This window comes from Siphateles boraxobius, unplaced genomic scaffold (genome assembly GCF_051911475.1).
Source record: "Siphateles boraxobius isolate OS27281-9 unplaced genomic scaffold, OSU_SipBor_1 20, whole genome shotgun sequence".
NCBI classification, from domain to species: domain Eukaryota; kingdom Metazoa; phylum Chordata; class Actinopteri; order Cypriniformes; family Leuciscidae; genus Siphateles; species Siphateles boraxobius.
In genome coordinates this window covers 8,532,715-8,560,488 of record NW_027508811.1, presented here as the reverse complement: position 1 = coordinate 8,560,488, position 27,774 = coordinate 8,532,715, and the positions used below count along the sequence as shown (strand labels likewise).

The 27,774-nt window shown below is 39.9% G+C and overlaps 1 protein-coding gene across 2 annotated transcripts in view; it reads right to left on the bottom strand.

The window, feature by feature from the left end:
- kif16bb (kinesin family member 16Bb) overlaps nucleotides 1-27,774 on the bottom strand; it is a 39,753-nt gene that overhangs the window by 4,215 nt on the left and 7,764 nt on the right. For both annotated transcript variants that reach the window (XM_077236608.1, XM_077236607.1), the window contains exons 11-17: nucleotides 27,464-27,529; nucleotides 26,952-27,011; nucleotides 14,236-14,355; nucleotides 14,004-14,055; nucleotides 13,774-13,911; nucleotides 11,579-11,661; nucleotides 9,700-9,761 (exon numbers count right to left, since the gene is read on the bottom strand). In XM_077236608.1, coding sequence (XP_077092723.1) covers nucleotides 9,700-9,761; nucleotides 11,579-11,661; nucleotides 13,774-13,911; nucleotides 14,004-14,055; nucleotides 14,236-14,355; nucleotides 26,952-27,011; nucleotides 27,464-27,529 — 581 coding nt within the window. The remainder of the gene's footprint in view (nucleotides 1-9,699; nucleotides 9,762-11,578; nucleotides 11,662-13,773; nucleotides 13,912-14,003; nucleotides 14,056-14,235; nucleotides 14,356-26,951; nucleotides 27,012-27,463; nucleotides 27,530-27,774) is intronic.

Genomic DNA, 27,774 nt, shown 5'->3' with positions numbered 1-27,774 from the left:
ATATTTCCTCTTACACTTAAGCATGGCCACAAAAGAGCAAAGCAATTAGGTTTATATTCAAAATCACAATGCTGTAGTCTTTGTTTTGAAGAGTGATTTTAATTATTTTTGCTACGGTTATGACACTAGAGACCCCCAACAGACGGTATGGCAAAAAGACTAAACTGCACAATGTCCCACATCTCCAAAAGAGTCTATTAGACTTGAATAGCAAAGGACCCAAATGTCTGGATGTGATTAGGGCCACTCAGCTAGCTGTGAAATTAAATAGAATGTGCGCATGTAGATTTGAGGATTTACATACAAGCACTTTATTCTCAGACTGTTTGCACAGGGATGGAAAAGCAGCTTGGTGGGAAACGAAGACGACTTTCCGTCAAGCTCAACAGGATTTTGGACAGAAAGCCAAAAATTTAATGGATCCTCGTACACAACTTGTCGGATAGCAGAGCATGTACAAGTCAAAACCCTGTAAAATGTCAGAAACGCCCTCGGTAGAAAACAACAGCAGAGTACTGCTCTTATACTCGAGCTTGGGTTTTTGAACAGCAGAGCATCTATTGAGAGGATTTCAGACACAAAGGTAAATACAACATGTTTTACAATGCAGGTCACAAAGGCTATTTCACAGAGCATTTCTTGGTTAGGGATATAAAAAGGTGAAGCATAGATTTTTTAAAAATGCAATGCATCATTTTACTAAGGAATTGTAATTTGTAAGAACAAAATTAGTTCTGATTTTACAGCATTTAGTAGTGCATTCAATAAACATGGTTGTCATAAGTATAGGTCAGATAGGCTCCAGACTACAGGCACAATGCACAGCATTAGATAGGAGATTGAAATTCTGAACCTTGACTGGTGCCACAAAGACACATCCTCTAGGTTTCTACCCAAGCAGTGTGGCTCTTTTTGGGCTGTCTCTTGTATATTCACATCTCTAGTCTCTATACATCACTATGCTCTGTCTGTGATATTTTCCCTCCCAAGGTCTCTGCTCTCTTTGTCACCCACTGAGTTTACAGAGTTGGATTCTTGTTGAGTGACTTCCAGCAGTTTTTGATATTGTTGTTTGATTTTTGTTCCACAAATAAGCATTCTATTTCCCATTTACTAATCAGTGTGGGAATGAAAACGTCTCGGTTACATATGGTAACCCCCATTCCCTAAAAGAGGGAACGGAGGCGTACGTCGTGAGCGACTAATAGGAATCTAGCAAGAGAGGCCAATTTACTTTGAGTGAAACTAAACAAGCCAATGCACATTGGCGTGCAATCATTTGCATCAGCTGCTCAGCCTCGCAGCACCGGTATATAATGAGCAGCAGGTGCGATTGTACTTCAGTTTTTTTGCTGAGGAGCCAAGCCCGATAAGCTGGCCACCCCGGCGGGCGGCAGCAGATGAGATGTATGTCTCCGTTACCTTCTTCAGGGAACGAGGGTTACCATATGTAACCGAGACGTTCCCTATCAGTCGGTCTCTCGGCGCACACCGTAACAGACTAATAGGAATCCCTACCAAAGCGCCAGAGCTGCTGTACCCCATCCAGCGCCCAGTGCAAGCCTCTACCCCTTTTTGCACAGAGTGAATCTGACACAGTTGTTCCGTGATAACCCATACAGTGAGATATTGGATAACACTGGGAGAGCGTGCCCTTTCTGTTAGGAAGGAGAACGCTGCTGAAGCCACTTTCTTCAAGGAGTTATGTGGAAAATACATATGGACTAGCCCGAAGGTTGTACTACATATAAATACTGGGTGACTTAGCCAAAGAGAAAGACACAGGCTTCCGATAGGAGCAGCCGTGGAGAAAATATACACATATGGGATCCCTGTAGGGCCACACATATGGGACCCAGCCTAGACGGTTCTCAGGGAATCAGCGGATATAGGCCTGGCGCCGGACACTCCGCCATGTCCGGGCCGAGGGTGTTCGAGGACTCAACAGGTTTTTTCACTCTGGAGTAATAAGGGTGCACAGTAGGGTGCTGCAAACCAACAGAGCCGGACCTCTCTGTGCTTCTACCCGTTTAGGGTGAGAACACAGGAGGAGAGCAGCTCTACACGTAGGCTATAATATCTAGCGAACGTGTTAGGTGTCGCCCAGCCCGCAGTTCTACAGATATCTGTTAGTGAGGAGCCACGTACCAGCGTCCAGGAGGATGCAACGCCTCTCGTGGAGTGAGCATGCAACCTGACCGGGCAGGGCACACCCTGTGCTTGGTAAGCCAAGGTGATGGCATCCACTATTCAGTGGGCCATCCTCTGCTTGGAGACAGCCTTTCCCTTCTGCTGGCTTCCGTAACAGACAAAGAGCTGGTCTGAGGTCCTGAGACTCTGAGTTCCGTCCACGTATGAACGCAGAGCGTGAATGGGACAGAGCAAAGTCAGGGCTGGGTCTGCCTCCTCCAAGGGAAGCGCTTGCAGGTTCACTACCTGGTCCCTGAAGGAAGTGGTAGGAACCTTGGGCACATAGCCAGGCTGGGGTCTCAGTACTACATGGTTGTCACCCGGCCCAAACTCTAGGCACGATTCGTCGACTGAAAATGCTTGCAGGTCCCCTACGCTCTTAACAGAGGCCAGTGCAACTAGCAGCAAAGTCTTCATGGAAATAAACTTTAAGTCTACTGATTGCAAAGGCTAAAAGGGAGGATCCTGAAGTGCTCGAAGCACCAAGGAAAGGTCCCAAGAGGGTATTTTGGGTCGAGGAGGATTTAATCGTCTCGCCCCCCTAAGAAACCTGAAGACCAGGTTGCGCTTTCCTACTGTTTTGCCATCTATGTGGTCGTGATATGCTGAAATAGCTGCAGCATGTACTTTGAGGGTGGAGGGAGACAGCCTTCGCTCCAACCCTTGCTGCAAGAAGGAAAGCACACACCCAATCGAACATCTTTGGGGGTCTTCTTGACGAAGAGAACACCACTCGACGAACAGGTTCCACTTCAGGGCGTACACACGTCTCGTGGACGGTGCCCGTGCAGAAGTGATGGTGACAGTTGATGTTCGCAACGGTCGCAGTGTTGTCCGTACTGCTAGCAACTCGAGGCAGTTGATGTGCCAATGCAGTTGGGGGTCTGTCCCCACACCTGCATGCCCGTTGTACGTGGCACCCCAGCCGGTGGCAGAGGTATCTGTGAACACCACAGCATGCCTGGACACCTGTTCCAAGGGGCCTCCTGCCTGCAGGAACGAGGGGTCTGACCAAGGGCTGAAGGTGGTCACGTCGGTGTGATTGCCCAGCGGATGAGTGCCGTGATGCCACACCCATCTTGGGACTCGGCCGTGAAGCCAGTGCTGAAGCAGTCTCATATGAAGCAGACCGAGCAGGGTTACTGCTGCTGCCGCTGCCATATGCCCCAGGAGCCTCTCAAAGAATTTCAATGGGACCACCATCCTGCCTTTGAACATGTAAAAGCAGTTCAGCACCAACTGAGCGCGTTCCTCCGTGAGGCGCGCTGTCTGTGCAACCGAATCCAAGTCCATACCGAGAAAAGAGATCCTCTGCACAGGGGAGAGTTTTCTCTTTTCCCAGTTGACCTGAAGACCCAACTGGCTGAGGTGCCTGAGCACGAGGTCCCTGTGTTCGCATAACTGATCTCGAGAGTGTGTGCTAGTATGAGCTAGTCGTCGAGATAGTTGAGGATGCGAACGCCCTGTTCTCTCATAGGAACAAGGGCCCCCTCCGTAACTTTCGTGAAGACACGGGGAGACGGGGACAGCCCAAAGGGCAGGACTTTGTACTGATATCCTCGACACTCGAACGCAAAGCGCAGAAACGGCCTGTATCGAGGAAGAATCGAGACAGAAAAGTATGCGTTTTTCAGGTCGATCGCTGCAAACCAATCTCAGGGACGGATGCATTTGCGCCAAGTGGAGTTAGGGCACCGCTGCATTGCAACGGCCCGCTCCACTGGCGGAATATGCGTGTATCCCTTAGCTGCCCCGCCATCAAGGGTGGAGAGGGAGGCGGAGCCACCGAGACGGTTTCTGGCAGTAAAAGTTGCCATCCACGTCCCCGTGAGCTCCTCATGCACCTCCGGGAAGAAAGGCACTGGGGTGGGTTAGTGAGAACTAGCTCGCGCCACCCCAAGATAACAATCGTCCAGCCTTGAGGGCTCGGGACACGGTGGAGGGTTCCACTCGAGCCCGATCCTGTTGGTGGCCCGGGAAAGCACGGCCATCATCTGCAGGTCTGACTCGGGCACCTGCTGAGTCGTCGTCTGCGGAGAAGTCTGACCCACCCTCCAATGCAGCATCTGATCGTCGCAGGTAACGACCACATCCAGAAACACACAGATAGAAAGTCATCTTGAAAAAGACGCAATCTGTGTAAGCTCTTTTTTATGGACTGCTCTTACTGGTGCTGAAGCATGCAGGGGAACAGTCAATGCGAACACAGTGTGAATGTGCACCTGTCTGTGCGTTCTCTCTCTCTCACTGGCAGTTCTTACCAACTGTAAAAACAGCTTTTGAGCGCTCTGAATGGCGCACCTTACCAGCTGTTATAACAGCTTTTTTGTTTGCCTCAAAACCGGAAAAAAACAAAAAGACAGAGAGAAAGACTGCTCGTGCTGCTGTGCTGTAACGCCCAGACCAGGGTGGAGAGATACAGAAAGGCTCGTTGAATTCACACTCTGTTGTAGAAAGCATCAAAGTGCTTGGCTCCGAAGCAAAAAGCTGAAGTGCAATCGCACCTTCTGCTCATTATATACCCGCACTGCGATACTGAGCAGCTGATGCAAATGATTGCACGCCAATGTGCATTGGCTTGTTTAGTTTCACTTGAAGTAGATTGGCCTCTCTAGTGAGATTCTTATTAGTCGTTCACGACGTACGTCGAGAGACAGACTGATAGGGAACCACATTACTGTTAACATAGCCTTGCCATTACCAACAAGTTGGCATTTTTAACCTGAAATGGCAAATAAGAATGGGTTTGGAAGTCGCTTCATACTATACAATTTGGTCAATTAATCCAATATATATATATATATATATATATATATATATATATATATATATATATATATATATATATATATTTTTTTTTTTAACAAGGTTTAAAACCTTGTCTTGTACAACAGAACAGATCCTCAGTCCTTGCAACGTTAACCAACCTTTCAATTAACATTCCAGATATTTAAAGGGGTCATGAACAGCATTTTAATATTTTGTTTCCTGAGGTGCACTTACAAATGTTTGTAGGATTTTCACATCAAAAATGGTCTTAATTTAGAAATAAAAGCTAATTTTCTTTCCTAATTTTAGCCCTCTGATTTGAACACTCTGTTGGAAGTCTGCTATGAGACTTCAATGTAAACGACCACTGCTATGATTGGCTAAGATATTTGCCAATGAAAACTATTACATCTGGAAATCTCTGGAAATCTTTTACTATCAAAGGTTGCAGCAATGAGCATTGTAGCCTTTATTGCAATGAAAAGTTTTCACTTTTATCACCTAACAGTGTAAACATGATTAGACAGCGTCATTGATTATAACGGGAGTTTTGGCGAGAGTACAGAACTGATAAACTCGCACTGTATGATAGACAGCTCAAATGATTATAAAGTGAGGGTTCTTTGATAGCTTTTTGTATGTAATTTTATCACAATTTTCACGCTACTCAGAGAAACGAAGTGTAATTATTGTTTAGTCACTGGCTTGATTTACTGAAGCATTGACAGCAATAAACATTTTGAGACAAAGAATGTCTGACTGTCTGACATAAATCATTACATATCAGAAAGCACTGATCAAAGAATTAACAGTTACTTACATGCAGTGGCATTACTGTCTGGACCATATATTACCATAAAAAAATGTGCAAAATTGTGACTGAGAATCCACAATGTGAAACAAATAATGCCCTACTGAAACACTGTGAAAATAAATAAACACTTTCCTAGCATTATAGGATCCTTTGGAAGGTAATGTTACTTTTAGTCAAGTGATGCTGTATCTCTCTTCACTCCTTCTCATCTCACGAATCAAAATGAGTCGTTTTCAGAGCTTGGTTTCAATAAAAGCTGTTTTTGGATTAACGAAGAAGTTTTGAGTTCTGAAACTTACAGGAAGTTTTTAATAGTACAATGACCTCTTACATGTTAAAAGATCAAGGTAAATCTTTTTATGCACTGGGAGCACCTTCTGTTTGCAAAGGAAGAGAAGGGAATTGAGTGGGAATAAAACACTCATCCTTAAAAACAAGATTCACTGTATTTTTGAAGGAAATCTGTTAAACAAAAAAGTATCCTAAAGGTAAGACGTGACCCACTGCACAAATTGCACAAAAGGAAAAGATGTAAAAATTGCAGAAGACCCTGTATGTACTTCCTTCTCTCTGAAACACATTTCAGGAAATGAAGCAGCATCCCCCCACCCAATTTTTTTTTTTTTTTTTTTTTTTACAGCATTCAAAACCCTGACCTGAGGCCCATTCTGTGATCTACGAGCAAATGTGAATGAACAGGTGCTCAGACATATCTCCCTAATTTTACCACGACATATGCTATGGAAATCCTTTGTAAGCCCTTGGAAACTTTTGTGAGTGAAAATAAAATAGCAGTTAGAGCCTCCTGAATGCTTCATATGTTGTTATTCTACATAATATCCAGAAAATGTAATTAAATTGTGAATGTACATAATCAAAAATCCCAAAAAAGAAAGAAACAGGTTTCAGCGAAGCGACAGAACAGGTGAGAAGCATCGGTTTCACTAGCTGATTATTAAACTTTTGCAGTAGCACACCTTCTGTTTTGCAAACTGAGAGGAAGCAGAGGTGAATGGGGGAAATATAAACACACCCATTCTACATGAGCAAATGCAATGGTTTAATAGCAGCATATGTTTTATAATTTATAATTTACTTTTATAGAAGGGTAGTAAAGACATTGTTAAAATAGTCCATGTGACTACAGTGGTTCAACCTTAATATTCTGAAGCGACGAAAATACTTTTTGTGTGCAAAAAACAAGCAAAAATAACTACTTTATTCAGCAATTTCTTCTCTTCCGTGTCAGTCTCTGGCGCCACTGATGTAGTAAACACAGTGCAGCACTTCCGGGTTCTACGTCAGAACGCCGGCTCATTATTGGCCGACTCCTGCACGACACGCATGCGTCAGGTGCTCACGTGAAAAGCATCAGCCGATTTAAAAAAAATATCTTAATTTGTTATTCCTGAGATGAATGAAGGTCTTACGGGTTTGGAACGACATGAGGGTGAGTAATTAATGACAGAAATTTCATTTTTGGGTGAACTAACCCTTTGAACTTTTCAAGGGATTTTACAAAAGACAGTCAAGCCAAATAGAACAACAAAGTGTTTAGCTCTGCTGATACACAATAAAATGTGTTTACTACATCAATAGCATCAGAGATTGACACGGAAGAGAAGAAATTAGTGAATAAAGTAGTTATTTTTGTTTGTTTTTTGCGCACAAAAAGTATTTTATGTCTTAAAAAGGTTCCCGAATCGTTTGTAATCAAAGTAGAGGTTCTTGTTGTTGTAGTGTTAAAGCTATTGATATATATTTGTAAGCTTTTCCTTAGGAAACAGTAAAACTACAAAATGACAAAGACACAATTTTTTTTTTTTTTGTGTTGCCCAGCAAATCTGTACAGAGCAGGATATATAGTACAAAACTGACTCATAAATTGAAGCATTTTTGGATAGTGTAATGGTTTTCTTTTTTGCTCTGCTGGTATTAAGCCATGTTTGATGCATGCATCAAATCCTACTGGATTTCCATTCTGATGCTTTTGCAGAAACCAAATCCACAGTCTATCACATGAAAGCCAGAACAAAATAAATTAGCAATCTGCTAGGCTTGCAGTGCTCACTTCAAACACACAAATCCATTATCTATAGAAAGCTTTGAACAACAAAGCCGAAGACGACCAAACAAACAAAACATTTTGTAAACACCGACAAAGGAACAATTAGGGGGAACAGCGTGCAGAACATTGCCGAAGGCGTCTAAAGCACCACACATAGACTGTGTGTACATGTGAAGAGCCCGGAGGTTCACAGATGAAGCATGACGTTTCCAGGCTCCAGCTGCAAACAGAGGCACGTCAGAAAGAACTCTCCCAGCTGGGAGTTGGGAGACTGGGAGCTTTCTTTGTTGTCATAGTTGTCGACACACAAGACACAGAACACGCTGAACCTCTTAGCTGTCCACATGTCTTATTCTCTTTCTCATCAAACTTTCTTATGTGTGTGGAAATTCTTACACAGACTAACACAGGGGTGTCCAATCCTGTTCCTTGAGGGTCAATGTCCAGCAGAGTTAAGCTTCAACCTGTTCTAATACACCTGCCTGAAATTTTCCAGCAATTCTGAAAACTTTGATTACTGGTTCAGGTGTATTTAACCGGGGATGGAGTTAAACTCTGCCGGAATACTGGACACCCCTGGACTAACATGACCAGTTACCATAGGCGTTATTTGCAGATGGGACAGGTGGGACATGTCCCTACCACTTTTTAGAAACTTCTCGCTGCATGGATATACCCAATTCAAATAAATCATCCAGTTGATGTTCATTTGTGTTAAATAAGTGGTGATCTGGAGCTGTAATGTGTTGTTTTTTAATTTATCCTGAGGTTTCTTCGCAGCTGTTATCAGTGGCAGAACGTTCTCTTTTGGCTCGTGCTCAGTCTTCACCCAGGGGAGCGTGTCAATCTATCGCTTAATGCCGTTGCGGAGACTCTATTCTTTCCGGTGAAATCACACAACAAAATGCACACAAATGTGTCCCTGCTCTTGATATACAATCACTGATGAACATCTTTGATTTTAATGAGGAAAAAAATCAATATGAGGGCAGCTTAGAACCCGGAACCTCTGTCACGCTTAAGAAAAGTTCTACCACCACTAGGGAAACCTGCATTTATGTATTGGATCTATGTATTTATTCACTAACGTGAAGAAGAATCTCGGGACTAACAATATATTGTATTATAGATATAGTAGATGTAAGAACGAAATGATCACATTAAACGAGTTCTCAATGTACTATTTATTTCTGGACATCGTAATGTAATTGTTTTTCTACAATTAGTATTGTACATATCTGATATAGCACTGTATTAGCAATCCACTGCAAGAGCCAAAAAAACTCAAACCTGAAAACAGAACTGAAAATGTAAGCTAGGGATATAGAACATATCAGTTTAAACCAAAAAGAGTGACAAAAGTGTTTACTTTTAAGTTTGTTTGTTTTTTCACACAAACCTGAACTGTCACTTAAGTGTACAGTCCCAGGACAAACATTGACTGAAAAACTTGAACAAAACTATTTTTTTCCCATCAGAGGCTAGGTCAATTATTTTGGTTGAATGATGAACAATTCACATCTTCAGAGAATGACAAAATTCAGCATCAAACTCCATGTGAAGTTGCAATTTTAAAACAAATATTTTATACTTCCATTTTGTTAGATGTGAACAGTTCTCTAATCTCATCCTAGAAGAAAGTAGGTATCCTAAATATGACAATTTATATCCATCCAAGTTTAGGTATATAAAAAGTAATAAGTGAAGCAATAAAAGTTAATTTTTCCAGGATAAGTGGTGTGCGAAATGTCTTGTGGAAGAAGATAAAGCTAAAGTGCTGACTAAACGTTATATAACATAATGAATCAGAGGATGGATGGGGATACAGCACAGTCTGTCTCACAGCAGGTGTACTCACCTGAAATGACTGAAAGTGTCCACGGAGAACGCAGAGGAGTCACTCGACACGAAGAGCCCAGACTGGGGAGAACCCACACACACACAAATGGATGGTTGAGCATCCATAGACACACAGCACTGTGGTAAAAAACACTCTCACAACTGAAAGACAGCTGTTTCTAACACACAGCAATTACAGCTCACTAATTAAAGCAAACATGCTATTAGAAAACACTACAAATCACCATCATTCAGATCGAAATGAGAGAGTAGAATGCAAGAAGACTAGTAAAGATGATTGCAATGTGCCTCAATGAGCATGGAAATAAAACACCTTTTATAGCAAACTGTCTTAGTTCTAATGAAAGTTTAAAGAGATAGATCACACAAAAATACATTTTTTGTCATCAGTTATTCACCGTCATGTTGTTCCAAACCTTTATGACTTACTTTCTTCCATAGAACACAAAAGGAGATGTTTAGCAGAATGACTGAGCTGCTCTTTTCCATACATTGAGAATGGAAGGTGACCGGGGCAAAACAAAAGCCATGCATTAAGACATTCACTAAAATCTTTCTTTGAAATCATTCTGTGGTTATGGTTCACCTTCACTGTGTGTGTAAGAGCATCTGAAGCATTCTACAAATAAACTACTTTTGGGTTCTACTGAAGAAATAAAGTCATATTGGTTCAGAAATGACGGATGATTAAGTTTAGACATCTGAATCTGCTTAATATATCTAAGAAACACCTTATGTACATTAATTGTGCAAAAGATTAAACACACACACACACACACACACACACACACACACACACACACACACACACACACACACACACACACACACACACACACACACACACACACACACACACACACACACACACACACACACACACACACACACATATATATATAGTAAGCTGCATTTAAAATCAATTGTCTTAAATATAACACTAAATATCACTCTCTGATCAGAATATTGGACATGTAAGGTGGTATTTCCTCTAAAATCGAGAAAAACTTATACACCGATAAATAACCATTCCAAATTGATAAAAATAGCAATTTTTACATCATCTTAACATAAAATTCAAGTCATAAAATTCATCTGGGCACAAAATATCAATGGAAACAACACTCAGATTCATTTAGTTTATGCAAGCAATCTTCAAACTATTATGTGCCATTGTGAAATATGGAAATGAGCAGTTTGAGTAAAAACTAAGTTTCGCACAACAAAAATGACTGAATGGTGCCGCTGAGAGCTCTGTGAGGCAAGCTAACAGTTGTTTTTGAGCGTCAGAATAGTTCACGCAGAGAGAAGGCGCTGTAATCTCCGTGCACAGAAGAGGAAACAGCTGCTGTCTAACTTTACAATGAGAGACTTAACAGTCAGGAAATATTTAATTACCTGTCACAGCAGTGAGAGACAGAGAGAGGGAGAGAAAGTTAGAGAGAGTGTCAGAGGCTGAAGAGAAAGTAAGACAGAGGAAGGGAAGGTGCATACTCGCAAACCAACGACAGAGACATGTTCGGCTCTTATCAGAAGACACTGAGGTGCACAATTACTTTACCTCTCTGAGGAAATGAAGAAAAAAGGTGTAAAAGATAAAAAGAAAAAAGAGAACTGGTACTTTGCAAACATACCAAGAGGGATTCATAATTTTAGCTTGAGGGAAGTGTATATGTGCCTCTTTGAAGAAGAAAGCTCCTGTTCTACCTTGCATGGAGAAGCACACAGCCAACTGGCATAGCAATTACAACTGAGAGCAGTTTCTGATGACTTGCAATTTTTAACATAAGTTGGTAATTGTGCTCACCCTCTATCTAGCCTCGTTTTAATACATAATTTTTCACAAATAGCTTCAAAAGAGAATGATTTCCCCCCACCTTGCGTTTCTCCCGGAGTTGGGCTGCTTCTTGAGGATGGTTGAAATGGAACATGGTGGCCTTTCCAAGTTGTATGTTCACACCTGACAAACAGAAATATAAACATTAATGGTGAAAAATGCAGCAATAAGCAAAATCTGTTAAACAATATTCCGACACAATTTACCCAACAATAGTATTTCACTCTTATATGGTAAATAACTATATAAATTTACAATAAAATTTAAATACAGGCAATCTGGCAAAAACAAATGATGATAGATAGATGGGAAAATAGACAATCCTGAACATGTGGCCAACCTGTCTCTTTCCTTTTCTAGTAAACCCTTTATGCATAACGTTACTGAAACACAACTTTCTTTGGGGATTGTGAGAACGATGGATTTCCGAGCAGATGCCCATTTTTCTCTTTCTCTCCTCCCTTTTTCTGGAGTGAAAAAAACTAATCTTGCCTCTATTAATGACATCCAAGGGGTGACAAAGCCCTTGAAAGGCCTGCATCAGATGGATTTGGGCCATGGTTGCTGTGGAAATTACTATCATTTGTTCAAAGGAAATGGCTTCAGATGCCACCGTGTCTAAAGAGGGGAACATTGGCAAATTGAAATTTGTGAAAAGGAGACTAGCATGGTTCTCCCACTCTCTTGTGGGTCTCCTCCTTTTTAGTTGGCTTCTCTTTCTCTCTGTTTTTTTTTTTTAATCTTAAACCCAGAATAGATCTAGCCTGTTTTGTCTGAATTCTGGAGGTTTTACCCTCTTTGAAAGGTTAATCCCACACATGCACTTCAAAACCCCTCTGCACTCTATCTGTTTCATCAGCCAATTAACTGCGGGTCGGGTGCTTTGTCCGCCGGAGTCTTAACCTCAGTCATGTTAGGCTGTTCTGGAAGTGCAACGAGTCTCACTCTGAGATGAGAGTCATGCTGGTGGACATGTACAAGGATAGAAGCAGTAGGGCGGAACTGTTGCACTCCACGGGCCTAGGAATGTAGAGAGGAGATCTGAAGTGGCAAGACGCAGACATACTCAAAGACATACTTCTTTGAATTCCAGTTAAAACCAGAGTTTGACATGATTCATATTTTCTATATTTGTTTCAAAATTTGTTTGCTTGTACAGTTAAGGTATGACAACAAATCTGATTAGATGACTCCAATTCAAAGCGGCTTTAAATAGCTAATAGACAAATCTTTACCCATATACTGCATGAACTGGATTTTATATTAATAAGCCACTGTGTTGTGTCTTTGACTCGCATGGTGTACATAAACAGCCTACATCCAGGGTATATTACTGCATTACTTGGCAGAAGCACTTATTGTTATATAAAAAATTCAACAAGAATGCATTAAAATGATCATAAGTGACAGTAAAAACTCATTCTGTTATGTACATTGTTACTTTTAATTTTTTAAATATATCAAATAAATGCTGTTTTTTAATCTTTCTATTCATCAAAGGATCTTGATTTTTTGTATCATGGTTTCCACAAAATATTAAGCAGCACAACTGTTTTGAACATTGATAATAATAACAGTTGCCGCTGTCGCCTCTGGCTTACGCTTAAAATTCAACAATATTATTGATCTGACTGAACTGATGCTGTTGTATGAGAACTGAACTGAGCTGGACGAAGACATAATTTTTTGCAGAACTGCTTTATATGTGAAATTAACTAATTTAATAATTGATGATCTTTACAATGGAACTGAATCAACACTGTACTGACTTCAGCTGAACAACATCCCAAATGCATAATTGTCATGTTATAACTGAAAAGCTGCTTTGAAACAATTTGTATTGCATATAAATAAAGGTGACTTGACTAAGAAATGTTTATTGAGCAACAAATCAGCATATTAAAAATTATGTCTGAAGGATCATGTGACTCTAAAGACTGGAGTAATGACTGCTGAAAATTCATCTTTGCACCATAGGAATAAATTACACAATATTACAATATTACAGAAATATTAATTTCACAATATTACAGTTTTACGGTATATTTTGTGAGCATAAGAGACTTCTTTCAAAACGAACAAAAAAAAAAGTCGCTAATATTGATAATACTGAATGATAATATTATGCCTCACAACACCCTTTTAACTAGTAAAAAGTAAAGCATTTTAAAAAGAATAATGAACTGCAATGGTTTGTCACAGATCCTACAAAAATTAGACTTAACAGTTTATTACCCTGGGTCAGAAGGTATGGCTGGGTCACCTCCACCCCATTGATTGCACATCTGGCTCCTGGTAACGGCACGAGTGTGACCGCTCCTCTCTGGTTCTCAAACACACAGTGTTCCCTCTGAAGAGCTTCACCGTGGAGAACTGCAAATCAGAGAAAGCTCACAATGAAAAAGGGTCTGATATTGCCGACAGCTTCCTGTCAGGAACAAAATCGATGCGGACAGAATACAAACCCATATCCTGCTCTGGCTCGGTTCCTCCAGTCCCAGCTGAAGTTTTACCTTCCTAAACCGCAGAACAGGGGATGTTTAGAAACCCCATAACAGCAAATATCGATTCAATCAATACTCTAGTTTTTGACCAAAAAAAAAGTCACTTGGGCAAAACTGACAAGCAACATCACATCAATGGGAGATGAGTTCAACTGTACATGTTGGCCCTACGTTATGAAGAGGTGCTGCCTACCTTTAAATGATAGAGAACAACTCCTGTGCTGAGTAGATCTTCATCGATGCAGATTAAATAGGGCATTTGGGAATCAAGAACTACACCAATACCCTCTTTTCTGAGAGCTACTGTATCTTCCTACAGTAGATAAGAATCATAAAAGAAAACAGAGAAAAAGAGACAAGATGAGATGAGATGGGGGTTGGCAGGAAAGATGATGAGCTAAACCATCAGAAAAAAAAAACCCGCTAAAATATGTTTAAAGAACCGGGACCAATGCACAAAACTGAAATGACAGACATTTAATTGTAAAGCATCCGAGCAGAGGAAACAGTGTGTGTGTTGTTTATGACTTTGTCTTCATGCCCCAAGGCCAAGCAGAATAATATCTGGCTTTGGCTATATGTCGAAAGGTTGGGGGAATGGGGATGCTGGGAGAGAGGGAGCGATGTGAAAATAAGAAGAAAACACCATAAATCTTTTAGATCACTATGGGTCCGTCTCAAACTCTCCAAGTTTGTAAAAGGAAATTCAACCAAACCCCATCTCAGAGATGTGTTGTTGAACCCTGTTAAAACAAGGACACATTACAACAACCAATACATTACGTGTTCAAAAAAAGACTACAAAAAGACACTTGGTATTTGAGGTGTGACACTACTAATGTATAAAGACTTTGGGGCTGCATCCTTAGCAAAAACAATCCAGTAAGCTGATAGAAAACTGCATATTCGATTAAAAATAATGCTATACAGAATAAATAACAGACCATCTTTTTGACATATCTGCCTACAAAATATGTTTTGAATGCAGGCCTTGCCCGCTATGATTAATACTGTGATATAACACAGCGTTGATGTTTTAATTAAAAATCATTACAGTCCAACACCAACATTCCCTATCATAAACTTTAAAAGTCACATTAAATCAATATTTACAGGGAAAATCCATTGGAGTTGGATTGGAGAGAGGGCGACACATATAAATATGTATTTAATGGCATTTGAAAAGCCCTTCACAGAACGATAATGAGAAGCAGAAATTTTGTTCTGCTGTGCGGGGCGTCTTTTATTTCTTAAATATGGTGGCACGTGTCCATGCTACTCCTCTTATTTCATTCTCCACAGAGATGAGAGGCACTTCCATGTTCATGAGTGCTATCAAAGCACACATATTCTTCAAAGGCCAAGTGACATCCGTGATGGTGCACGGAGATAGTGTATAAAGATTAATGCATCTGCTGCTTTGAGAATGTTGGTTCCAAGGGAGCGATTATCACATTGGCGAGGCACATATTAAATAAATTCAGCATACAGGATTTAGCATGTTCATTTTCAGGATGCAAATCCTAGACATACTACATTCGTGAAAATCCTTGCTAAAAAGACCATCTTAGAGCAGTATGAATTTCCAGGCTGTTTTTTTTTTCTGGTTAGTGTTAGTTTGGTTCGGGTCTAGTTGGTTGAAGTCAGTAACTGGGTAAAATCAGTCCACTAGGAAGTCTTGCTGGTTAGGCTATAATTAAGTAACCTTGTTTACCAGCATGTCAGCATCCAAGAACATCATATGCTGTTTTTTTTCTGCAGGGATACCAAACAATTCAGTTTTACCAAACAAACAATTTCATTCTAAGGAAAAGGGTGGTAATTGGTTGGACGTGATTCATGTATTATAGTGTATTTTAGGAATGTATACACTTCAAGTTAGGGTTGGTATAACCTCAAAAAATTATTTTGTGTATTCCTATATTTTCTCACGGTTTATCTTACTTTGAAACATTTCTATGCCATCCACATAGTATGCAAATATCACTAAAATGGAAGAAAGTGTCATACCTCATCAAATAAGTACTCTGCTTTGAATAATGTGTGCTTTCACCGGAGAACACGCGTCTGTTTCCAATATGAGAAAAGAAATAATGACAACAATCCACCTGACTGAACAATGAGAAAAGACTATCGGATGCCTTGCACATACTGAAGCAGCACAACAAAAAGAAAAACCCTTGCATACCAATCTGTCCGTGAGGACGCATTTAAAATAGGAGAGGGCCAGAGGACGTCTTGAAAGGAGTCATGGACTTGGGCAGAGTGTTGGTATTAATTCAGAGATTTGGAGACTGGAGTACCAAAGGTTCTCTCTTCAGAATGAAAGTTAATGTGCTTTGGTTCACTGTGCTCACTGACCTGAGGACCCAAATGTCTTTCATTCTCTGAGGAACTCTGTATTGCACAAAAGTAACTGCTTTTAAACTTCTCCCTGTGTGTGTACAAGTGATTTAACTCACAGTCATATTGTTTCAAACTTGTTAACTCATTTACTTTTCAAGGAACACAAGAGTGGCTTTTTCCAATGCAGAATTATGAATAGGAACTTTTCATTAGCCTTCTTAAGGCCGTGACACACCCAACCGACATCGAAGAACTAGCGGCAACAGAAGCTTTGCGACCGTCGGCCTGGTGTCAAGGCCCTTAAGCTTCAAATTGTATGTAAAAGCACCATAAAAGTTGTATACGGCTAAACTTTACTGCTAAATTCCAAGGTCTTCTGACTTCTGATAAATACAATTTGTGAAAGAATCAAAAGAATGATTTGTTCACAAATTTGACTTTCCAACTCCTCTCATGAATGAGTAAGGGCAGATAATTAATAAGATTAATGACTTAAAATTTGATCCATTTCTCTCAAAAACATTGGGTGATCAAAATCTCTCAAATTTTTGGGTGAATTGTTCCTATTAGACACCTTGAAACGATCAAATAACTGTCACAATCACGTTAGTTTGGACTCGTCATCCTCTGCCTTCGTCACTCATTTGTTTTCATGGATACTAATTATATTCAGCTGTGCACTCAATCAATCACCATAATTATCATCTGTATATATGTTCAAATTCTGTTTCAGTTCAGTGTCAGGTGTCATCTATTGTGGAAGTGTTGTATGTTGCCCTGTTCCTGTTCGAATTACCCGTTGGATTTATTAAATATTACCTTATTGCATTCATCTTCTTCTTCTTGCGTTTATAAAACCACCCCGCATGACAATAACCTTACCAGCACCGTGTTTTTTGTTTTTTTACAAATGTGGCCTTCTTCCCCCTCATCTTCCATTCCTCTCATTCTCTGCCTCTTCGGGCTAGAGAGCAATGCGTCTATTTCCACCTCATTGACAGCAGCGAATGGAGCGAAATCCTTTTCTCCTAACGAAGAAGGAGAAGCATCGATTGTGTGGAGGGTCTTCTCTCCACACTTAATTAAATGAATTCTTCCAAGACTTCATTAGATTGAGAGAGAGAGAGAGAGAGAGAGAGAGAGAGAGAGAGAGAGAGAGAGAGAGAGAGAGAGAGAGAGAGAGACAGACAGAGAGAGTTCATTAGATTGAGAGATAGAGAGAGAGAGAGAGAGAGAGAGAGAGAGAGAGAGAGAGAGAGAGAGAGAGAGAGAGAGAGAGAGAGAGAGCGCCTTGGAGCAAGTTACCTTCTGCCCCCGAGAACTTTTAAAACATGGTGTGTGTGTGTGTGTGTGTGTGTGTGTGTGTGTGTTGGTTGTAAAATTACATGCACTCTAAACTTCTGCAGCAAATGAGATCTGGCTGAGATCATAAAACCGCTAATTTATTTCACTCTCTTGGCAAATTAAAGGTGGTTTTGGTGCCCAAGACTTCAATTTGAGGCAATGTGGTCTGAAAACAAGGCAGATGCACTGGGTGAAGATTAAAAAGCTCTTAAAATATATGGGTTGAGAGATCAAGAGAGGATAAGAACTGCAAAATGGTGCACCGACTATAAAAACAACAGAGAGAGAGAGAGAGAGAGAGAGAGAGAGAGAGAGAGAGAGAGAGAGAGAGGGGGGGGGCATAAAGAAGCAGGAGGTGGTATGTTTTGGTAAAATGATATAGGGCAGTATAGATCTTGCATGTTGTGTAACAGTATATTGGATCCGTGCATAAGCTCTTAAAGTGACAGCAGCTGCTGCCGTCTGTCATCAGAGAATAAAAGTCAAAGAGAAAGGCACTCACTGCTCTTCGCTGTATACATTTATAACTTTAATTGCAAGCATTTTTACAATGAAAACTATCCAGTATTATTTTACATTTGATTGCTTTTAATTTCTGTAGTATTTCTCACCTGAATATACTGTTAGACCCTGTTGTTTATTTGTTCTTATTTTATTACCAACTGTTTACTTGTCTTTTTTATGTATATTTAGTTCAACAATTCAAATAAAGCTTCCCTATACTGTTTGTAAGCTATTACAACAAAATGATTTAAAGTTAAATGATAAATTATCAAAAAATTATGAGATAACAAATTATCTATATCGCAGTATGTATGGCAGTTTTCCACGTGGTATCGAAAATCGATATTTTTCAAGGTATGGTATCGAAGCTAGAAATTCCAGTATCGTGACAACACTACAGTCTACTAAAAATTATTATGACATCCACTTCAAACATTACACTGCCCATGATAACTTTTGTCAACTACAAGTAAATCCACTTCACCAGCTAATTACTCTTCGACAATGATGTCATAGAAAAATACTGAGCTACCGCAAAAACAGACATTTAAACACAACATTCTAAATATGGCTGCACACTTGTTTCTCTGGTGTATGAGGTCTACACACAAGAACAATAACAATGAGAATAATGTTAACCCATGCAAAACTGTCATGATGCTGAGGTGCATTACCATGCAGTTGCTACGAAATAAGTTTTAGCAGGTAGCTAGGTTGTTGCAATAGATGTTCTGGGTGGAATTTAGATAGTAGCAGAGTCTTTTCACAAATCTTTCTGATATTGTGGTCCCTAAATAAATCCCTTCTTCAAATCTGAGATTTTCCCACCTGTTTTATAATCTGTATTATATGTATGCATCACAAACGAGACGGGTTATGAGCTGAAGTTTAATACTCAGCATTATCAGTCTGTTCAAAGCCCTGACTCTGAATATGAGCAATATTCATATTGACACTTGTGCTGCCTTCACATAGACCGAGATACTAATATGTACTGAGGTCCATGTCGGCCAACTGCGGATTTAACAATGAAAGCTTATGTTCCTTTTTCTTTTCACGGCTTGATATGGTTCTCAGATTGATGTGACATCCACTGAGGAAACACTACATTATATATTCACTTTATCAGGTAGACATTTGCAGAACTCATTAAAGGAACGCTTAATTACTGCCATTTGTTGTTCCTGTCCATCCCATTTTATTATCTGAAGGTATTTCACACCTATCCAAGGGTGAAAAAAAAAAAGTGTTGCAATCATCACAACACTGCAATTAAACGGTTTTTATGGATAATTAAAGGGTGGATTTTAATAAACACTGAAAGTGATAAAGAAGCAAGTGGAAGAAAAAATTAATTCAGAGAAATAGGAAGGGTGGGAGGAGGACAGAAAGACATTTAAGTTAATATATAAATAAATACTCTTTCAGAGCCTCAAGATGAGAATAAGTGTTTGTGTTATTGTGTGTGTGTGTGTGTGTGTGTGTGTGTGTGTGTGTGTGTGTGTGTGTGTGTGTGTGTGTGTGTGTGTGTGTGTGTGTGTGTGTGTGTGTGTGTGTGTGTGTGTGTGTGTGTGTGTGTGTGTGTGTGTGCGTGCGTGTGCGTGTGTGTGTGTGTGGCTCCAGAGACTTGATGCATCTTTTTTTCGAAATGAAAACAAATGGCACAATCGACTGGAAGATAAACTACTCCGGTTAGGCTGCTATATCTGTCATCAATCCTCCTATTCCCTTCAGTTCTGTATGAGCACTCCTAAATTAACAAATGGGACGAGGGCACATAACCTCGCCAGCTGCCGAAGACTGGAACAGCCACTGGACAGAAGAAAATTCCCCTCACACTCACTTTCTTTCTCTCTGAAAGTCCACTATTCAACCACATCTCCTTATTAACCGCTGTCCCCTCCCCACCCACCCCCGTAACCAATCTACAATGGTGCAGCTGCATAACTTTGCATTCCAAATCTGCTTCAAAAAGCGAATTAAGATTCTGTTTACGTTCCAGAGCCAGAGAATTGCCGTCACTCTCTAAAAGCATCAATTTACTCCTGCGAAGCAGCGAATCAACTCACATCAACTGAGTTAACCCTGAGCTTGCTGAAAGAGAGTGAACACTGAAATAGGAGTCAGAAAAGTTAAAATAAGAGTTAAAATAAAACTACCATCTATTACCATATATAAAATCTGAATAGACAGTCTATCTGTCTATACTGATAGATCAACGTATACATCTGCTCTCTGTCCAAGCTGCAACATATAAGCTGATGTAAAACTATTCTTAGTAGTGACCTTTCTGAAGAAAGTCTCACGTCTGGCTAAGTAAGAGATTTTAACAGCTGGCCTTTTATTCTCAAATAACTCTTAATGGTTCATTTCGAAGTGATAAAAGTTTGATCAAAAAGATATCTTTGAAATGTGATGCCTTCTTTTTCATCAAATGTCTTCAAAAAGCAATTATGCTCAACAAAAGACAAGTGGAATAGCTTGAGCCAGTTCATTAAACACATTCAGAGGTCCAGGCTGCTTGCACATCTTGTGTCCTTGCTGTTCGTTTGTTACATAGAGACAAGTATCCATCTTGTGGACACACATCACTTTGTTTGCATGTCTGTTAGCATTCTGTTCATTCCGTTCATCACACCCACTGAGACCACACCATGTGCTGTTAGCAAGCTAGCAACTGGAACCCCAACCGAACAGCGAAGAAAAGAATTACAACACGACCATATTAATTAGATCACTGGATGCTCTGAGATTAATCCCGCCATATGTGACTAATCAAAATCTCTTAATTAAGGACCGTAGCATTGTCTCGCAATGAGCCTCAATGGTCTGGGCTTCTTGAATTAACTTGTTATATACCCCTGATTTGCTCTAGTATTGGGATACAATTTTTTTTAAATCAATTTTTATTTTTGTTGAAGTTATAGTAATTTTGTTGAATGTTTTTGTCAGTTATTAGCTTTTTTTCCATTTTATTTGTAACCATTTTTTTCCATTTTATTTTAGCTACTTACTTCAGTAACAAAAATGTTTTTTATATATTGTTTTACTTCTAATAACTATAATAAACCCTGATGCAAAGGAGTTCTCAATTCGGCCAGCTTTTCTATTGATTTTATGTACTATAAGACAACATGCTCTGAAACACTTTATCAACCTTTGGCATGTGTTCAGAGGTCTTGCACTCACTAGAGACAGACCGCCAGCTTTCCTTTCTACTTAGCCCTCCCTGGTCAGGGTCACTATCAACATGAACAACAATTTGATGACTGAGAGCTTTAGGAGATTAGAGTCATTTTGTAAATACAACACAGAGTTAGTTACACTCACCTAAAGGATTATTAGCAACACCTGTTCAATTTCTCATTAATGCAATTATCTAATCAGCCCATCACATGGCAGTTGCTTCAATGCATTTAGGGCTGTGGTCCTGGTCAAGACAATCTCCTGAACTCCAAACTGAATGTCAGAATGGGAAAGAAAGGTGATTTAAGCAATTTTGAGTTTGGCATGGTTGTTGGTGCCAGACGGGCCGGTCTGAGTATTTCACAATCTGCTCAGTTACTGGGACTTTCACGCACAATCTTGGTTTACAAAGATTGGTGTGAAAAGGGAAAAACATCCAGTATGCGGCAGTCCTGTGGGCGAAAATGCCTTGTTGATGCTAGTGGTCAGAGGAGAATGGGCCGACTGATTCAAGCTGATAGAAGAGCAACTTTGACTGAAATAACCACTTGTTACAACCGAGGTATGCAGCAAAGCATTTGTGAAGCCACAACACATACAACCTTGAGGCGGATGGGCTACAACAGCAGAAGACCCCACCGGGTACCACTCATCTCCACTACAAATAGGAAAAAGAGCCTACAATTAGCAAGAGCTCACCAAAATTGGACAGTTGAAGACTGGAAAAATGTTGCCTGGTCTGATGAGTCTCGATTTCTGTTGAGACATTCAGATGGTAGAGTCAGAATTTGGCGTAAACAGAATGAGAACATGGATCCATCATTCCTTGTTACCACTGTGCAGGCTGGTGGTGGTGGTGTAATGGTGTGGGGGATGTTTTCTTGGCACACTTTAGGCCCCTTAGTGCCAATTGGACATCGTTTAAATGCCACGGCCTTAAATCCTTAAAGGGACCTGAGCATTGTTTCTGACCATGTCCATCCCTTTATGGCCACCATGTACCCATCCTCTGATGGCTACTTCCAGCAGGATAATGCACCATGTCACAAAGCTCGAATCATTTCAAATTGGTTTCTTGAACATGACAATGTGTTCACTCTTCTAAAATGGCCCCCACAGTCACCAGATCTCAACCCAATAGAGCATCTTTGGGATGTGGTGGAACGTGCCCTGGATGTGCAACCTAAAAATCTCCATCAAGTGCAAGATGCTATCCTATCAATATGGGCCAACCTTTCTAAAGAATGCTTTCAGCACCTTGTTGAATCAATGCCACGTAGAATTAAGGCAGTTCTGAAGGCGAAAGGGGGTCAAACACAGTATTAGTATGGTGTTCCTAATAATCCTTTAGGTGAGTGTATATGGTGTAAACTGTATTTTTTGTAGGTGGACCCCCAATGAGACACAATCAACTTAAAGGGACAGTTCATCAAACAATGAATATTCTGTCAATGTTACTTTTTTCTTCTGTGGAACAAAACAGAACATACTATGAAAAATTACTCTAACTGTTGTTTTGACGCTAATGTTCTGCAAAAGATCTTCTTTAAACATACAGGTTTGGAAAAACACTTTAATATTGTGTGAACTGTCCCTTTTAAATCGACTACATCATTTCAGTTAGCCCCTAGCCTCTTTTTTAGATAAAACTTTAGCATACTACAATATATTTAGTCAGTGGCCACCCTATCCCCTTAATAACATGAAAATACCCACAAATCCACAAAAGGCATTTCGTTCACAGAAAGGAACGTTATTACATTGACATATCTGCATGTCCATCACTATGAGAACATACAATTAACCATCATGTACGGCCATTGTTCCAACTGTGCATATACACACGCTGGGTGGCCAGTGCAGACATTAGAGTGATTGAGGAAGAGAAACCGCAAAGCACGGGATGCATAATCTCTGTTAATATTTCTTCACCAAGAGAAGCCATTTTAATCATCTGCTGCACAAACCCCCTCCCTTCACTCTGCCACATGTTGACTTCAACATCATTAAAGCAGTTTTTATGGTGACTGGATGACATAGTAATCTAAATAGCTTGAAAATTAAATATAAACCACGGGTAGACTTTCTTCTGTTTATTTCATTGCTTCAAGTCCATGTGGAGGAACAAGAAAGTGCTACAGTGCCATCTTTTGGTTCAACCTTTTCACCTTGCATATTCAAAAAGACACTGAACTGATGCAAATGAATGCCATGTAATATGACAACATTTTCTAATACTTCAAAAACATAAATTTATAAAATGTGCTTTGTACAAACCCTTTTCCCCAAGTACAAAACTTTGGCACATACTGTAGCTTGTCCTGCCCTACTTGTGCTAAGGACATCAACAATACTTTATTTGAGAGAGGCATGTGACAATCTTAGTATTCAAAAAAATCGTATACACTTGCCCTAAAGAAGGGAGGGACCAGAATATCAGAGTCTCAATAAACTAGTAACCACACGTTCAAACCGATCAGAACACCTAAGCAACTTTTCTTGAATTCATTTTTGAATGGAGAAGAGCTACTCACATTTAATTTAAAAAAATGCAAATATAAGTGTACAATTTTGGTCACACTTTAGTTTAGGGTCTAATACTCACTAAACTCCTGCTTATTAATAGTTAGTAAGGTAGTTATTGAGTTTAGGTATTGTGTAGGATTAAGGGATGTAGAATATGGTCATGCAGAATAAGGCTTTAATATCTGTTTTATAAGTAACAATAAACAGCCAATATACCAGTAATATGCATGCTAATAAGCAACTAGTTAATAGTGGAATTGGAACCTGAAGTATTATCAAAAATTCTATTTGAATCTTAATTGATCTTGATACTTTAATATTATGTATTGTTCATTTACTTGTGTTTTTTTTTTGTCTGCCACTAATATAATACGACATTCACACAAGACAACAGATGCTTAATATGCAATCGCTTGCCATTGCCAGGAAAAAATAACAGCCTTAAAACAACCATCATCTGCCTTTTGGGGTCCGCAAAACAGCGTTGCATTGTTAAATATTCGGTTTCTCAGTCAACCTCAGAGGCAGACCAAAATAAAAATGAGCTTTGAGACTTGTGCCTTTGTTCTTCTCTTTGTGGGCTGTCTCTTTCTCACTACAACACTTTCCCCATCAAAAAAGATGCCAAAGCACTTGAAAAAGGTGGCGAAGAATAAGCAGTTGAGAGGCAAAGACGCTCATTATGGTGGGGTTTTGAGAAAACAGCCTAGGCGAAGTGCTATTTGAAGTAATTATCTGCAATTAAATTCAGCTGATGCATCAACGGCTCATCCCCACAGAGCAGAAATGTACAGAAGATGACGACAAATTGGTCCCTGGATATTTCCTCAACTTTCTGTCACCCGCGACTTCGATGAATTCGATTGGATAAAAGCAGGATGGTCAGAGGGGCAGTTGGGCATGCTGGCATGGCAGGAAGTGAGTAATAGCTAAATAGACGTCTGGGCTATTTGGCCCTTTGTGGCTCATGTCTTTCTGCCTGGACTGGAGCAGATGAGCAGCTAAAAGCTCAGAGAGTATGCGTGACCATCTGCCATCTCTGTTTTGCTCTCCGCTTCATAGATTTGGGTGTGTATGTGTGTAAATGAGACAGGGAGGGAGGTGATGTGACGCAAAAAATAAAAAATAAGAGAGAAAAAACGAAAGCATATCTTGCCTCCTTCATCACGGACTATTTCCCCATTTCCCTATCCGCGTTCACAAACATTTACACGCAGGAGCAAGACAGAGGTAATAGTCTCTCATACCAATGAGCTTATGCTGTGGCATTCTGACAGTTCCAGCTTGTGGCCTGAAATTGACCCCAGACTCCAGCTACAGTCTGAAAACCTCCATTTACAACCCCACAGGCTGCTACGCAGAGCACCATCAAACACAACCGGCCAAAGGCAAAAACGTTGCAAAACCACTGCGTTTCTCAAGCGCAACACTGCCACCTGTCGGAGGGAAATCTATCAGCTGCTGTTAAGTGTGTTATTTTTTAGAAGAATCAAACTGTTTATTTACACACAACCAGGGCCAGTTGCGTTTCCACAACTTTTGACATATACAGCGCCATGAATCTATTACAAGATAATCCCACTGGAGCAACCTGGGGTTAAGTGCTTTGTTCAAGGGCAAGGTGGTAATAACTTCTCACGGATCGAACCATCAAACCTTCCCAAACCACAATATCATCATCATCAAAACACTATTTTACAAGAGGAAAAAACAGATCAGTGGCACATGATTTGTTTAGGTGTACAAAGGTGAAATGGTTTAATTACTGCTTATGGTAATATTATTTGCATGCATGCTAAAGGAGAATCTACTTTTCCAACCCGCACTGTGAATGATTACTCAGTTTATTATATAAAAGTATAAAAAGTTTGAGTGTCATTAGTTTAGTCAGATTATGTTTAGCTATAATTGTGAGCTGAATAAAGATCATTTCAGATTTTATGTAGGAATCAATGCAGAAATCAAAATACTTTGAAAGGGTTCACAAACTAATTCTTGCCACTGTATAAACAGTATATATAAAGGCATTTTTGATAGATAAGACTCTATGGTCCTAAGTCATGGTAAACTTCATAGTTCAAGGTGAAGCTGAACGACATCAATGTATAAGGCTGCACAATACAACACATTAAATAGGCTAAACTTCTATATTGTCATTCACATCATATTAAATAGTACATCTACCCTGACTGAGTTCTAAGAACTAGAGATGACATTTTCCTGACTGAAAGCCTATATCCCTGTAGGAGAACTACCTCTCTTAAATGTGCTACAAGCTCAAACCAGCAGCAGAATATTTAAATGTCAAATAAACCAAGGAATTACAGCCTATTTGACCCATATTCGCTGCACAGTTGAAAAGACAAAGGTATAAGATCAGAACTCTGCTATCAGGAAATAGAAATCTATGTGTGTGGCCGAGTAGGAGGTTTTTTAGGTGACTAACCAGCAATGTCTTCCTCTCTATTTAGCAGCACATGGAGCTAGAGTGACGCACAGAGCTAAAGTGATATTGTTTTTCCTCCTCACAAGCAGACTACTTCACTGACTGCCACAGTTTACACAGAAGGGTGCAGAGAAGAGCAGACAGGATTCACTGCAATCTTTCTCAGATCACTGTGGATGAACAAATTAGATATAGAGGTAGAATTGGGACTGTGCTCTTGCAACTACAGGGGATTCTGAGTAAAAAGCAAACAAGCTGTGAGAGCTGAGTAACATCAAATTATAACACATGTTTGACTGTAGGTATATATTTTACATTTTTATGGTGAATGCACATTACAAAAAAATGGCGCATACAGGAAGTTGAGTAAATAATGACATTTTTAAATCAAAATAATTACAATAATAAATAATTTGGGTGAACAATCCTGATAACCCCGACCCTGATAATACACTCACTGGGATATGACAATTAATTTCACCACCCTTTCCTGAAATTCATCTTTGAAAGGAAAATGTAAAGGTGTATTAAGTCATAAGCATATGCAAGTTACCAACCCTAAGAATATTATGGATTTCTTTCCAACGACTAGCCCACTGTTTTGTCAGCTCCTGAACCTGAGAAAGAAAAGAGAGATACTTTAGATTATTTCTATAAGAGAAAATACAGATACAGAAAAAAAATGATTCTACAGGATTGTGAATGTAAAGCTGCAACATTCTTTCATCACAATAAATGGGACAAAAAACAGCATTCTGCGTGTTGGGATAAATACAGCACTCTAAAATCCCAGTTGCAAGTCATGCATATTTACATACAAATCTAAGAGGAAGACTAAAGTGCAGCATAACATAAAATGAAAATAAAAACAACAATGCTGCTGCTGACCTCCTCTAGCACAAAGGCTTTAATTATCTCCCTAAATCAGCATGCATCATACTTAAACAGCCATGAGCGGTGGGGAAATCAAGGAGTGATCGGCTGCTATCCTCGGTTTTACCCAACTTATTAATCACCAGAAGATCTGCTCAAGTAGTCTGGGGATGTGCTGGGAAATTGAGACACTTACTCTGGCTTCATCCTGATGAAGCCTCTCCTCCACACTCGACCCTAAAGGCTGCTCAAACGACACCATCTGTAAGGAGGAAGACTGAAGTATTTAAGTCATGTGACCACTAAGAAACAAAACAAAGGGTGTACAAAAGTAGGTACTTCTGTGTATATGCCAGTATTACACTTTAATATGGCATAAAACGTATGTACAACTTTCCATACCATAAAAGGCTGTGGGCAATATTATCCCAAAAAGCATGCAGACTGCAACAGTATGTAGTCCGGGCCATTTTGACATTTTAATTTCAGTTATATGATTTGGAAGGC